Raw genomic sequence first — 13821 nt, forward strand, 5'->3', positions numbered from 1 at the left:
TTCCTATAAACATACGTTCCAGAGCTGTGTAAAGACATCCGAATAGGTTATATATCCAGGCCAGGGGGAGACTTCAGGGCTCGCTGCTTCGCTTGCCCTCAAGCACAGCCTTTTTTTTTTATTTTTGTAATTGTTTACATTTGTAAGCGCCTCCGGCTGCCTCCCAGGTTAGGGCAGCATTTATTTCTGGCCGCTACGTTTTGAGATGGCAGCGGCGTGGGAACACGAGGGGGCACGGAAGGGAACGGGAGGTGAGAGGAGGCGAGGCGCTGCTGCCGGCGCTGTCCCAGCTGCTGGCTGCGGCCGTGAAAAGGCAAACACAGGTGGAAAACAGCAAATGGTGACTCAAAAAGTGGCACCACCGACTGGAGACGTTTTCTGAACAGCTTATTTGCCTTTATTGAGAGTTATGCAGAATACAGATCCGCTTCTTTCCCTTACACAGATTTCAGGAACGACAAAGAAGCCAAAATACAGCTGCGCCCTGCTGTTTCCCCTTGCGCTTGCACACGCTTTGTGCAGATTTCATCTGGCACCTTTTATGGTTCAGCTGAAGGCACAAATAAGGTACTTTTCTACTCCTGATAATAAGCAGCTACTCATAGCACATTAAGATGCAGGCAAAACAGAGGCAGAAACCCTAAAATACCAGGCTTCCCTGTCAGGGAGTGCTGAAAACATACGATTTTCCGTGGCGATCCAGCCTTTCTGATTCAGCTAATGATAAATTGTAGTGATTTTTCTTCTAGACTAGCTACGGAGGAGAAGAAACGCACGGGCAGGCCAGGGGCGATGGCTGAGAACGGGTGGCAACGAGCTGCTCTGCAAGGCCCTCTCTGAGCAGGTGGCCACGGTGAGGTGGCCCTGGGGACGTGTCTCCTGCTGGGACTGGGGGGGAAAGCCCTTGTGCTGTGGGTACAGCACCCACACTGCCAGGACAACAAAAAAAATAAGGTTTTCCTTCAAAGCACCATCTCAGCAGAGCTCTAGTACGCCTTCGTTGGGAAATATGGTTTTCTTCAGGTCATCCTCCGTGTCTCCGGAGCAGTTGCACTGCCTCTCACCCATCCTCTCCTTCTTCCATCCTCTTCCTCCTCCTCCTCTTTCTCCTCTTCCTCCTGGCTGTGGCCCGTTGGCAGCAGCTTCCTGCCCCCCGCTTTGGGCTCAGCGGCCGTACTCCCGCTCGATGCTGGCCATCAGCTCCTCCTCCGCGCAGTCGTAGGACACGGCCGGGCGCCCCGCCGGCTGCTTGCTGCTCCCTCCTGGGCACCTGCTGGCGAAGGGCAGGAGTTACTGCGGGCATGAGGGGGAGCCCAGCTCCGAAGACACAAAAAGACACTGATTTCATCTTGTTGTGAATAGAAAAGTTGCGATGCAAGTGGCTCGCTGAGACAGAGATACTCTAACGCATCAGATTTCCAGCTCTGGCTGACGTTTGCTATCACTTGGCACCTATTTCAGCCGGTGAGTTCATGAAAGTGAAGCCCTTGCAATGCTGCACCTCATACTCCCGTAACCCCATAACCCTCTGGTGAATTATGGCCAGCTAAAGCTCGCCATAACCTTTACACCAGTTCCTCATCTCAAGGCTTTCTGCAGAAAGGTGTTTGGATTATTTTCTGTTTATTTATTTCAGGATTTGCCTGCCCTCTGGCTTCCACCCCTTTCGATAGGGCTGGACATTACCTGCAGGAACGGCTTGCGTTTCCCCAGGTTTGGTATTTTGCACTTCTGCTTTGGAGATGTGTAAGATAAAAGGTGGTTTTGTTTGTCCGGGCTCTCATGGGCCTGAACAACCCCCTCCAGGTTTGGTCTCTGCGTGTGGGCTCTGCTGGGCCCACGATTCACTGGGAGGAGCTCGGGTATTAACACGTCTTCATAGACCTGCAGCTCGGTGCGTCTGCTTTGTGCCCTCCAGGAACAGGGAAGTGAGAAATGAATGGTTTTGTAGGGCAGTCGGTTGGTCACCAAAATAAGGTTTTCATATCCGATGGCATGGCTCTAGCTCTATCACCGTTAGCATCTATGGGTCTAAGGATGAGCTCCATCTCATCCTTGGCCTCATAGCTTGGGTGAATTTGGTGTCAGCATCCCTTGGGGAAAAAGACTGAGAACCCTGGTTATGGGATGAGAGCTGCCCCACACCAGGTAAGTGTGGAATGAGAATTGAAGGAAAATGCCCTGAACTGAAGGAAAATGCCATGAAATGCTTTTCCAAGGAACCTTTCTCATATCTGGGAGCTGCTTTCACAACCCCAAAGCCATCTTTGGCAGCCAGGAGCAGTTCTCCTTGGGCACAGGGGTGTCTGTAATGTTTCCGAAGCAGGCACTTGCCCGTTGGAGCAAGCTGCATGGAGGCAGCTGCACCTTTTAAGACAAAAAGCCCAGCTGGCCCGGCCTGGCAGTGCTCGTGCCGTGCCCCGTGCATGTCAGGAATAGTTTGATGTTTTCCCGGGAGCCACCTGGCCCCCAGCTGGCGTGGCGGCTGCATCATGTGGGCCTGGGGCTATGGACATTGCACCCTGCCCTCGGCTGCAGCTTCTCCTGGCAGCTCCCGAGGAGGATTTAGCCAGCGGGCTCTGCTGCGCCTTCCTTTTCTTCCTTTCTCCTCTCCTGAAGGGCTGTGAGCTCTCTGGTTTCTGCTGCGGCAGCGAATAAGGGAGGAAAGCTGGCAGCCAGTGCCCACGAGCCAGCAGCTGCAAAGCAAATTCTTTTGAATTTGAAAGAATCGGGAAAAGGAAATGGAGCAATCTGACTTAAACACCCAGCTGGCACCTGATTTATTGATATAAACCCTGCGCTGGGACAGTCCTCCACCTAATTTCACGTTAGGTGAGGGGTCGGAGGCAGAGCTCGTGGCAGCTCGCTCACAGACCCACAGAAGAGCCATTGTTTCTCCTAACGACTGCTAATTCCTCACTGTTAATTATTCTTCATCCCCTGGCCTGGCTGGTGACCCCCGAGCACGAAAAAGTCTCCAGGTAAAATTCAAGCTGGGTGAAATATGTGATTTTAGGAAGGCAAAAGCAAAGCCCACTGCCACGCAGGCCCCGGAACCCAGCGGGATGAAGGGGGCAGCGTTTACTTCATGAGCAGGGCCCTGCCCGAGTGGGCAATCTCTGCTATTGTGGCAAATCTGTCGTTTAATTTGGAGAAACGGCAGTAAGTCCAAAAAAGAGTGGCTCCACCTGCTTCAAAAGAAACTTCTCCACCCTGAGGACAGCTGTGCAGGCCTCAGAGGTTGTCAGGGCCTGGCCGCACCGAGGCCTGAGCGTGGCTCCAAGCCAGAGCATGGGCAAGGGACTTCACGAGGCCCTCCCAGCCCCATCCTTCATCTCACGGGCTTGTTAAACAAAGTCTGGATTTGATTTCGGGAGCCCCAGCACACCCTGCATCTCCGGGAGTGTCTTCAGAGAGGGCTAAGGCAGGAGGGACGCCACCACGTCGAGGCGCTGCCTGCTGAACCCAGCCGAGGGCTCTGAGGCTTCCCGGCTCAGAAACCAGCAGGCCAGGATGCCAAGGGAAAAATTATTCAAGATCTGGCTGTTTTGGGGCAGGGAGAGAGCTGAGAAGGAGCAGTGCTGGGAGGAGAAGAGCCTGGTGGGACAGCAAAGGAAAACAGGCCAAGGCAACCCATCAGGATGTTTCTGGGTATCTGAGAGCTAAAAAGTTATTAACAGCTTGGAGGGAGTTAAAAAAGCAGCAGTAAGGATGATTTTAGAGGCAAAGCAAAGCAATTAAGGCAAGAGGAAAGCAAGACGTGTGGTCCCATCCAGAGTCGGGAAGGCCCAGAGCCACAGGATGGCCGTGGCTGAAGGGACCTCCAGAGGTCAGCCAAGTGAATCAAGTCAGCCCCAGTGCTATGCCTGGAAATGAGGTGGGATGGATCCAGGCCATGGGTTTTTATCATTCTGCTGAGGACGGGCAAGTCCGGGATTAATCATTACAACGCCTTCTGCAAGACCTCATGGCTGGGAAATGGGTCAAAGCCACGGCTGGGCAACTCTGCTCGTGACACGGGGCTTGGGAGCAATTAGAAAATCATTATAACGACCCTGGGCTGTGTCATCCGACCTGTGCACTGCCACGCTTAATGGGGTCCCACGTGAATTTTTGCAGTCCGTGCCCATCTCCAGCACCCACCACAGGTGCCTGCTCTCCTGGCCGTGGTTCTACAGGGTCTCCTTATCTCCTTTTTGCTCCCCAATCAACATTTATTTCTTTAATTGGTTGTGCAGGAATTCCTTCGGGAAGGGAAGGGAAGGGAAGGGAAGGGAAGGGAAGGGAAGGGAAGGGAAGGGAAGGGAAGGGAAGGGAAGGGAAGGGAAGGGAAGGGAAGGGAAGGGAAGGGAAGGGAAGGGAAGGGAAGGGAAGGGAAGAACTCACTCATTGCTGACGTTGTTGTTCTCTGTGTCAGGCGGGCTTCCAGGTAACACAGCCTTGAAGAGAACAAACATCAGGTATCTCAGTGGCAACATCTGGGAGCTGTGTTCAGCTCTAGGGGGTTGTTCTTACACCCCAAACAACCTTTGTGAAGATGACGGAGGTGCAAGAGTAACAACAGTCCTGCCGGCTCTCCTTCAGCTTTCTGGGCACCCAGCTGGCTGCCGAAGCCACCATGTGTTATGTGCCAGGCACAGCCCCAAAGCCAGGATTTGGTGCATGGAAACAGCTCCTGGGGCTGGCTGCAAGAGCTGATGGCCAGCAAAGAGAGCTCCCTTCTGGTCATGGAGCATCACCTCCCAGCAGCCTCCCACTGCCAACAAAATGTTCCACATCCTGGAGCATGCCTCATCCTCCTCATCCTCCTCCCCGTCCCCACCAGGATGCTGCTGCCCCAGATCATGGGTTTCAGCTCTTCCCACCATGGGACCCCTCCTTCCCACACTGCGGGTGGGTTTGGCTCACGCTCGGCCGCCTTTTTCCCCCCCCTTTTTTTGGCTGACTGCTGCACGTTACGAGCCGTACGTGTCGTGTGGGTGGAAGGCAGAATTAATTACTCATCGGGACAGAGCGGCAAGATCTGCTTCCCTCTGCAAAACCCGCTCCCACCTTCTCCCCAGGATCCGTCAGCACCGAGGCTTCTTTCCCAGGAAAGTGGGAGCATCAAAAGCAGCCCGCTGGCCCTGCTGGCACGGCAGGCAGCACCCTCCAGCGACGCGAGAAATGCTGTGGGTGGCCAAACAGCACCTCGGGAACAAAATCCAGGGGCAATGGGTACGGGAGGGAAAGGACAGGCCCCTCTCTGCTCCATCCTCCGCCTGGGAACGCGTGCACGGCGCTCGGTTTGGGTCAGGGGTGGTGCTGGGATCAAAGTGACCCGTGCTGTGTCTGGACTCAGGGGTTGGGACACGCTTTTTGGCCATGAATAAAAGCAGGAAGGAAAGGCAGAGATAAATTGCAAGATCTGGGCGATCAGATTTCTGCGGCCGGAGGCCTGGTTTGGCGAGGGCAGGAAACCGCATCTGCCGTCGGCTGGGGGCGTCCGGCAGCGAGGTGATGCACTGAGGGGTGGAAAACGCTTGGTTTGGGCTGAAAAACCCAGCTTTTGGGACTTAACCAGGGCTTTGGAGACGTGCAGCACCCCAGCAGAAGGTGGTTAACGCAGGCTCTGCCTGTGTCACTGCAGCACCGCGGCTGGGCGGTGGATTGCTGCCGTCCCCTCCTCACCCCACATCTCCTCCTGCCCCCCAGCTCACAAACCTCCCTGTGGGAAGGGTGGGACGGTGGCTTGCACAACACCCTAAATCCTAACTAAATCCTAACTAAATCCTAAACTGCATCCTGCGAGCAGGCACGGAGCCCGTGGGGCTGCTGCCTGGGAGGGACCACGGCCACCTCGGCGCAGGCAGGAGCCCAGCTCTGCCCTGCAAACCTCCCCCTGACGGTACGAGCTCTCTCCTTTTGCAGTTCCCAAAGCTTCCTTTCTTTCAGTTTTGTTTTGTTTTGTTTTGTTTTGTTTTTCCTTTAAGACTCACATAAAACTGCTTTTTGTGCTCACCGAGCCTCCCGCTCGCCGACTGGGTTTGCGTGCAAATTGTTGCCGTGCCATGGGCACGCGGTTCGGTCACAGAAAAAAAGCAAAACAACTAAAAGTATCGCATCCTAAATACTTATTTCTGTCAGTAAATCATGGAATCATACGATCTTTTTAGGTTGGAACAGACCCTAAAGACCAGCAAGCCCAGCACGGCCAGTCCCACCACTGTACCACGTCCCTAAGCCCCGTTCGCCCCTCTCAGGACCCCCAGTAGGAACATTTCACCCACGCCTTGGGGCTGGTGGTGCCCCTGCTTGTTTTTTTTTTTTTCCTTACAACCAGGACACAGCTCCCACAACAACAACTTCTACTGAAGACAAACGATGCCAGCAATTTTTGGCCCCAGCTATAGGAACGCAGGGGACCCACACAGATCGTGGAGCCCAGCTGCACACGGGGCCACCCCAAAACCAGACCCTGTGTCTGACAGCGTTGCCCAAACCCTTCTTAATCCCTGTGGGTCCCTTCCAGCTCGGACACTTCACGATTTCTGAACCCCGCAGCAATTTCCGAGCAAGGGGAAAGAAAACAAATCTCTGCTTTTCCCCTCCCCGGAGGAAAATCCAGGAAACGGAGCAGTTCCTGAACCAGCTGCAGCGGCTGGGAACCATTTGGGGCCGGTTCCCTTTGGGGTAATGCAAACCCTATTTATTTTGGGGGGCTTCCCGAGGAAACAACGGGGACGAGGAGCAACTCGGGGTAACACCGAGCCCCCAAGGGGGGCTGCGACCACCCTTGGGGGTTAAGAGGGAGAGGATTTGGGGTCGCTGAGGGGCCCGGGGGGGGCACTTACCTCCCTCGGGGGGCTGCCGGGGGTGGGCAGCGCCGCCGCCCCCTCGCCCCCCGCCGCCGCCTCCGCCGGGCTCGGGGTCGCCCCCGGCCCTCGGGGGTCGCCTCCGCCGCCTCCCCCCGTGGCCACCGGGCCCCGGCGGCGGCTGCTGCCGCTGCCCATGGGCTCGGGGAGCGGAGCCGGGGCCGGCTGAAGGCTGGGGCCGGCCCCCGGGGCAGGCGGAGGGGGGCGAGGGGGCGGTCAAGAGGCGAGGGGGGGAGCGGCGCCGGCCGGGGAAGGAGCCCCCGGGGAGGCCGGGAGGAGGGGGAGAGAATGGGGAAAATGGGGGAAGGGGGGATATGGGGGAGCCTTGCTGTCTTTTCTGCCCTTTCTCCCTTTTCCCTAGGGGTCCAGGGGGTGGTCTCTATTCGGGGAGGGTCCCCGGAGGCTGCCACAGCCCTGAGTGCAGCCACGGGTTGGGATCAGCCCTTCTGGGGGTGTCCCTTAAAGCCTCCCCAAAATGGGGGAGCCAGGAGGGTGACACATTTACGGATCACTCCTGCGAGACCCCCAGCCACAGCAGGGTACCCTGGGGGGGGTTTTGGAAACTCAGGGTGCCCAGCACCATGTCCAGGGCTGGTGACACGCTCAGGGTGACAGAGGGGATGCTCTGGGCACGGTCCCGAGCGGTGGCACTGCCTTCAGGCCTTGGCCACCAGCACAGCTCCCGGCTCCCTGCAGGCCTGGAGCCTCCTGGAAAGTTTCCTGGCGGCCCCGATGGAAAAAAAATTCCCTGCCTGCGCACAGCCTGCGTCCCACGGCGAGCTGAGCATGTCGGGTTTGGGAGCAGCTGGGGACGGGGAGTGTTGGGTCAGCAGTGACCCAAAATGCTGCCGGGGTTTATCCGGGAGGCCGGGAGATGTTTCCCTGCTGCAAAGTCTGCCGGGGACTAAAGCGAAGATTTTCAGAAAGTTAAAAGCCTGGTAAGGCCATGAATTCTCAGGAAAAGTGGCAAAAATCGGCTATCAAATCCCTTTTTATTTTATTTTGATTTATTTATTTTTTCTGGTGGCTTTAAGCACGGTTTCCCAGCAGGGCCGGTGTTTAGCATCCTGGCTGATCTTCAGGAGCGAGGGCTGGCAGCTGCGGGTGGCACCCAGCCAGCGGCCGGGACACGGCCTCGGGGGAGGCAGCGGCTCCGGGGCCCTGCTGGGGGCTGCTGCTGCCACAGATTTTAACATCGCTGTTATCCAGCAAAGCCACGAGGGCTGGTTTGCCCCGTTGGGGTATTTGCCTGGCTTTGCTGGACTTCCAAAATCAATGGTTGAAGCAGAGTCAAGAGGTGCAATTGTCTGGGCCAAATCTCCCTTTCTGATCATATTTTCAGGTTGCTCATTCCCTGAATATGAGAATAAAAAGGAGAATAAAAGAGAATGACTGTCCTGACCCGTGTCCAAAAATGATGACGGCAGCTGGAGAGCAAGGAGGGATGACAGGGCACGGCGGGGTGCCAGCGGTCACGATCCCTATTGCAAACAAGGAGTGTGCTTGCTGGGTGAACTAGCAGCTCCTCTCACCATGATAACCAAAACAGGGCCGGGGAACTCTGCTTTCTCATGTTGCCTTCCCACCAGAGCTTTTCCAGGGCACTACAGGTAGCATGTTGAGCAAGCTGACCTTGTGACAACAAGCATTACGCCACGTGTTTTGATTCTGCCTTCTTTTCTGACACTGGATTTTCTACAAATCTTCAACAGATATATTCCCTCAGTGTAAGAGCTCTGGAACAAAAAGGATTTAAACCCAAAGTTAATGTATATATCATGTCAGATCTGCTCTCTGCAGAGCCATCGGGAAAACCTCAATCTGTCCCACTGCGAACTGCAGGGCTGGTGTCACCCTTCGGTGAGCAGGTTTATTTATTAATCCGCCTTTCTAGCATTAACTCGTGTGCAGCAAGGAAATGTGTGCATTGCTCAAATTGGAGCCTGCCTCTACCACGCAACGGGACCGCTAGCCTGGCCTTCAATTCCTTTTCCCTGATGCAGTCTTCACCTGGGTTTGCTACAGTTCTGGCACCAAACCTGCAAAAATAAAAATTAAAAAAAAAAAATACAGTTGTGATGGTTCTTCAGGCTCTGATGTGGGGATCTCACATCCTGTGCCTCTAAACCCCAAGAAAAAAAATATCCGTGAGGTGGAGGCTGGTGGGACACAGAGAGGAGAGGTCCTGGGACGGATGGTGGGAGCTGTGGGTTGGTGCCCCCAGCCCTGCCCCATCCCTGGGGACAGCAGGGCTCAAGCAGCTGCTGGGCATCCCCTGCATCAGCTGAGATGGTCTGGAAAGGTGGGAGGAAAATATGAGCCTACAAGGTGGGTGTTTTCCAGCAGGGGAGGCCGGTTCCCTTGTTGAGGAGCTGTCCCACAGCAGGATGGAGCCCAGGACACGCTGGAGGCTGCCCCTGTGTAATTAGCGGAGCTGGGCTTTGGCTCAGGACCGGGGTTTGACTCATCAGAAAACCTGCTGAGAACACGTATTTAAATAAATAAACATAAAAGCCTATTTTTAAGAGTTGTCCTTTCAACACCTCTGGGATTTCGCTGCACCCTGAGCACTGTCAGGAAAAGATTTCCCTTCCTGCAGCCCACGGGTTAAGGGCAGGGCCCTGCTTTGCCCAGAAGTCCCGGCCCAGGGAATGGTTATGTTTTATGGCTTTCACCACCATGTCCTTGTGCATTTTTCCTGTTGGTACCGCAGAAGGCTGTGCCACGGGAGAGCTTCTGCCACCAGCTGCTGTGGGGTGCGTGTGCTGGCCCTGCTCCCTGAGCCGAGGAGCTCCAGAGGCCTGTGGGTGTATGGAAACACCAAGCACTGGGCCTGGGGGCTGAACCTCCCCTCCCAGTGCAAACTTTGCTCTGGTTCCAGTTCTGGGAGCTGTTTCTGCCCCTCAGTGTGGCTGAGGCTGAGGTCTGAAGACCGGTTGGTCCCTGGTGTGGGGCAGGCTGTGGGATTTCAGCCGGGCAAGGCCTTGCTGGGCTTGGACCTCAGCTCCCTCAGCTGAGGCTTGCTGGGACCCCACAGAGAGCGATCCCTCCATCTGTATCTCATCCCAGTGCCACCAACACTTGGGACAACCTCCCTAATGGGACAAGTTGTGGCTCACAGAGGTCTGGGGTGACACCAGGCGGATGACACCAGGCCTGCTCTCACAAGATCTCCCAGGCTTTGCTGCCTGGGCAGCATCTGACTTGGTTCCCCAGGGGTTTTAACCCGCAGGGAGGAAAAAACCAGCCGAGGTTAATATCCCACCAGCAAGCAATGAGGCTGACCTAGTATTCAGCCACCCGCGTGAGTTACGGGAGCTGGCAGGGCTGTCCCCTGGCAGCGGGGCCCTGCTGGCTGTCCCCGTGTGCCCTTAGCCCACTTCAGGCTGGAGCCAAGGCAGCGCCCCGCGGTCAGAGGCACGCACTTGGATAATGTCAGCGGCTCCGGGCCTGGAACAACTCGCTGAGAGGCTGTAACGTGATCGTGCCTGGCCCCCACCAGCTGTCCTGGTGCCAGCCAGCCCGTGTCCCCGAGGGGACGCAGCCACCGGGGGGGCCTGTAGCGGGGCTGCCCCTGGCGGTGTGCATCCTGCCCTGGGGCTCTGTCTTGAAGCATCGCTTCTGCTGGCAACAGCAGCTGGGAAGAGATTGTCCTGTCATCCACCTGGGCTTTGAAGTGCCAAATGATGTGCTTTTACCTCGAGGGGGAGCCTCGGCCTTTTGCTGGTTGCGAGAGCTCTTGCGATTTTTGGTATTTGACGTCTGAAGAGACGCAGGGCAGGGAAGGTTTTATGGACAACAGACCCGTCTTCAGAAAGTGCTGGGTCTCAGAGCCATAAAATAACAGAACAATTCAGGCTGTCAGGGACATCTGGAGGTCTGAGTCCAACCCTCTGCTCAGATCAGGGCCAGCTACGTCACACAGCTCAGGGCCTGGCCCTGTTTTGAGTCCACATCCACTCTGGGAAACTTTTTCCAGCATCCGACCACCTTCACGGTGAAAGCTTTTATTCCACAAACATAACCAGATTTTCCCTTGTTCCAGGTTGTGGCCATTCCCTGGGTCCTGGATCTCCTTGGAGGAGAGCCACGGACGTCCTCAATACAGCAGAGCACTGACAATAGGTTAAATTTGGGCAATCAAACTCTGCTTGGGGTTTATTTTCCCAATCAGCATGCAACTGGGAAAAAAAATAGTTTGTGCCCCAACTTCTGACCTGTGAAAAGTGGATGAAATGATAAGGTTTGCTCATTTACCTTTCCCACAGGTGAATGAGCCCACAGGTGTCAGTGGGCTACTGAAATCCTATTGCTCAGGATTATTCTGAACATTATTTGTATGGCCACCAGTTACTGGCAGTCTCACAACGTCTGTGGTACATCCCCAGGGGTGTGCTGATGCCATGGCCTCGTGGATGAGCAGTGAGGGGCAGCCCTGGTGCTGTTTGTGCAAGTTGGTACCCGGGGAGCACTGAACCTGTGTGGGCAGCTCGTAAATACGTCGGGATAGGAAATAAATGGCTGGAGCAGGAGTAGGAGGGCAAAAGATAAAAACCAAAGCCTGATTTCCTGCGTGGTGGTAACCACGGGCCTGAGCTTATGAGAATATGGAGCTGGACTATTCTCTAGGGTCAAACAGGGAGAGGTGATGTTCCCACTGAAAACAGGGAAAAGTTCCCCACCCTGCGCGTGGTTAAGCACTGAGGAGGCTGCTCAAAGAGGCTGTGGCGTCTCCATCCTTGGAGGCTGTCAGAACTTGCCTGGCCTTGGGCAACCTGCGCCGATTTGGCAGCTGGGGGCTGGAGCAGGTAACTGCTGGGAGGCTCTTCCCACCCGAATTTTCCTTGCTTTGTTTGAGGAGGAGGAGGAGGAGCAGGAAGCCTCCACAGCGTCCACCCAAGAGGGCTTTTGTGTTGCTTCTTTTTTTTTTTTTTCAGAGGGCTTTTGTGTTGTGGACAGGCTCTGGCTGCCTTTATTTACCAACACAGATGGGTCCTCTGAGGCTACGCTTGTTTGCAGGGAAGTCCAAAGTGCGCTTATCTGGGTGGCATTGCTGGCTGGGTCCCAAGCAGGTGGCCAGCATCACACCAGTCCTGTGGGAACACGAGCTGGAAATGCTCCCTGCCCGTGCTGGCGTTGATTTACAGGGATGGGAACAGGGCAGATTTACAAATTCACCACTCCAGGGGCCGACCCTGCACCAGAGATGTGGCCAAACCAGGGCTGGCTGCACTGAAAATGGTGAACTTGAGCTTGTTGCCCTGGCTGTATGAAGGTTTAAGCATCAAGGGGGTGGTGCCCAGGAGGGAAAAGCTGTTCTGGAGCCAGTGGAAAGCTGGGGGTAGATAAGGGTGTGTGTAATCCGAGGGGATGTGGCAGATGTGCGTGGCTGAGGGTGGAAAACCGAAGCAGAAGAATTGGGAAGACAGAGTGCCTTGTGGGGACAGACCCCAGGGAGCAAAGATGCTCTGCTTAGAAAAGTAATTCCTAAAAAACTGTGGGATCTGTGATACTATTTATTCATAACCTTTATTCTCACATATGATTTTATGCTACCATTACTTTGCTTTACCATAGGCCCTCAGTTGGACCTCAGTTGACCTCCTATGCCCCTGGTTGGAAAATCTGTGTGCAACATCACCTGGACGTCATCTCTGCATAAATCCCCCTCTTTTATTTATTTATTTATTTTTTTGTTTTTACCACTGGGGCTCTCATCACTGCTCAGCCAGCCCCGGGATGCTGTGAAATACCTGGGTCAGTTCTCAGTGGCACCTGAGCAGTGCTCGCAGACAAGTTTGTGCTTCCTAAACCTGGGGAGAAATTCCCAGAAGGAGGAGGACCGGTGCCTCAGGTACTTCTAGAGATGAGTACTCACAGGCTCTTAGTGGCCTTAATAAAGCATATGGAAGTTTGCTGTCAGATCTACTTTCTAGACCAATTGTCTTGACCCCAAGTGAGACCTGATATGGGAATTGTGGCGTTTTGCAAATTTTGTTTTATTTAATTGAGTTGTGGGGTGAGCAGGGCTCGCAGCATCGCAGACGGTTGGTTAAAGCAAGCTGACTTAATGTCACTGAGTCATGAGCAAGTCAGGCTTCTGCCTGCTGCCTGCTTCTTCTGGGACATGTCAGGGCATCACTACGAGCAGGGCGCACTTACCGAGGAATAATGGCTTGCTTAATAACGAGGGGTTTTCTGCTGAGCTTCGCGAAATGGCCCTTACACAGGTTGGGCATTAAAGTCCCGGAGACAACGTATATGGTACTAATTATTACAAAATGCTGCAGCAAGGACGTGCTCTCCCTGTGACAGCACGGCGTAAGCCGCAGCTGATGGAGCTCCCTGCTCCTCTCGGGGTGGACGCGGTGACCTCTGCGGATGGGGTTTGCTGGCTGGTGGAAACGGTTCCCACAGCCCCAGAAGAACTTAGTGCTGAATCTCCTGATAATGCGTGTAGGTTTGGGTTCTGAGGTAAGCCCAGACTTAATTAGAAGGCCTTTTCTTTCTTCAAAACCACAGCAAAAAAACAAAAGGCTGCAGAAGCCTGCCTACACTTCCCTTGGCTGGCAAGGTGCTCGGCACCGTAATGACCGGGGTTATTAACCACCAGTCCTCACAAACCAAGCGGTCTCGGCCTGCCAGGAGAATCAAAAGATGAGGAAAGTAGGCAGCTCAGAGCCCTGAGTAAGGGATTAGAAGGTGGGGATTTAACTGGAAATTTGTGACACGGGGGCGGGCTGCGATCTCTTCCAAGTCCAGGTGGTTTCTGTGCCATGGAGCAGGGCGCGGGGCTGGAAACCACCACGTGCATCGGTATGCTGGCTCCTGCCGTTTCATCTCCAGGCTCTTGCTTGACACCTCGGTGCAATAAGGTCGGGAATAATAAACGGTGAGCTATAAAACCTTGCGCGTGGCCTCCCTTTGTGCTGACGGCAGCGCGTTTCCCCCGGCACGGCCCGATGCC

General features: G+C 55.0%; 1 protein-coding gene and 1 long non-coding RNA gene across 3 annotated transcripts; one reads left to right on the top strand and one right to left on the bottom strand.

The window, feature by feature from the left end:
- Positions 1 to 370: 370 nt before the first annotated feature.
- CYS1 (cystin 1) lies at positions 371 to 7055 on the bottom strand. Of its 2 annotated transcripts, none has more exons than XM_068678581.1 (3): positions 6834 to 7055; positions 4387 to 4439; positions 371 to 1270 (listed from the first exon to the last, which is right to left on the bottom strand). In XM_068678581.1, exons 1-3 carry the CDS (start codon positions 6990 to 6992, stop codon positions 1165 to 1167), a joined length of 318 nt encoding a protein of 105 aa, XP_068534682.1. In that variant the 5' UTR covers positions 6993 to 7055; the 3' UTR covers positions 371 to 1164. The 2 variants fall into 2 exon arrangements, with proteins under 2 accessions (XP_068534682.1, XP_068534681.1); XM_068678580.1 differs by having other exon boundaries at positions 371 to 1273.
- Positions 6199 to 8668, top strand: LOC137854748 (uncharacterized). The gene is made up of 2 exons (XR_011095371.1): positions 6199 to 6672; positions 8197 to 8668. It is a non-coding gene; the product is annotated as an uncharacterized lncRNA (long non-coding RNA).
- Positions 8669 to 13821: the final 5153 nt, after the last annotated feature.

Source organism: Anas acuta, chromosome 3 (assembly GCF_963932015.1).
Source record: "Anas acuta chromosome 3, bAnaAcu1.1, whole genome shotgun sequence".
In the NCBI taxonomy this organism is placed as follows: Eukaryota; Metazoa; Chordata; class Aves; order Anseriformes; family Anatidae; genus Anas; species Anas acuta.

What these genes read in the sequence shown, in the direction of transcription:
- CYS1 (XM_068678580.1), bottom strand. Translation starts at nt 6,992, where the DNA reads ATGGGCAGCGGCAGCAGCCGCCGCCGGGGCCCGGTGGCCACGGGGGGA. An exon ending in CCGGCAGCCCCCCGAGGGAG is followed by an intron (nt 4,440 to 6,833) that starts GTAAGTGCCCCC and finishes GTTCTCTTCAAG; the next exon opens with GCTGTGTTACCTGGAAGCCC. An exon ending in AACAACAACGTCAGCAATGA is followed by an intron (nt 1,274 to 4,386) that starts GTGAGTTCTTCC and finishes GCCCTTCGCCAG; the next exon opens with CAGGTGCCCAGGAGGGAGCA.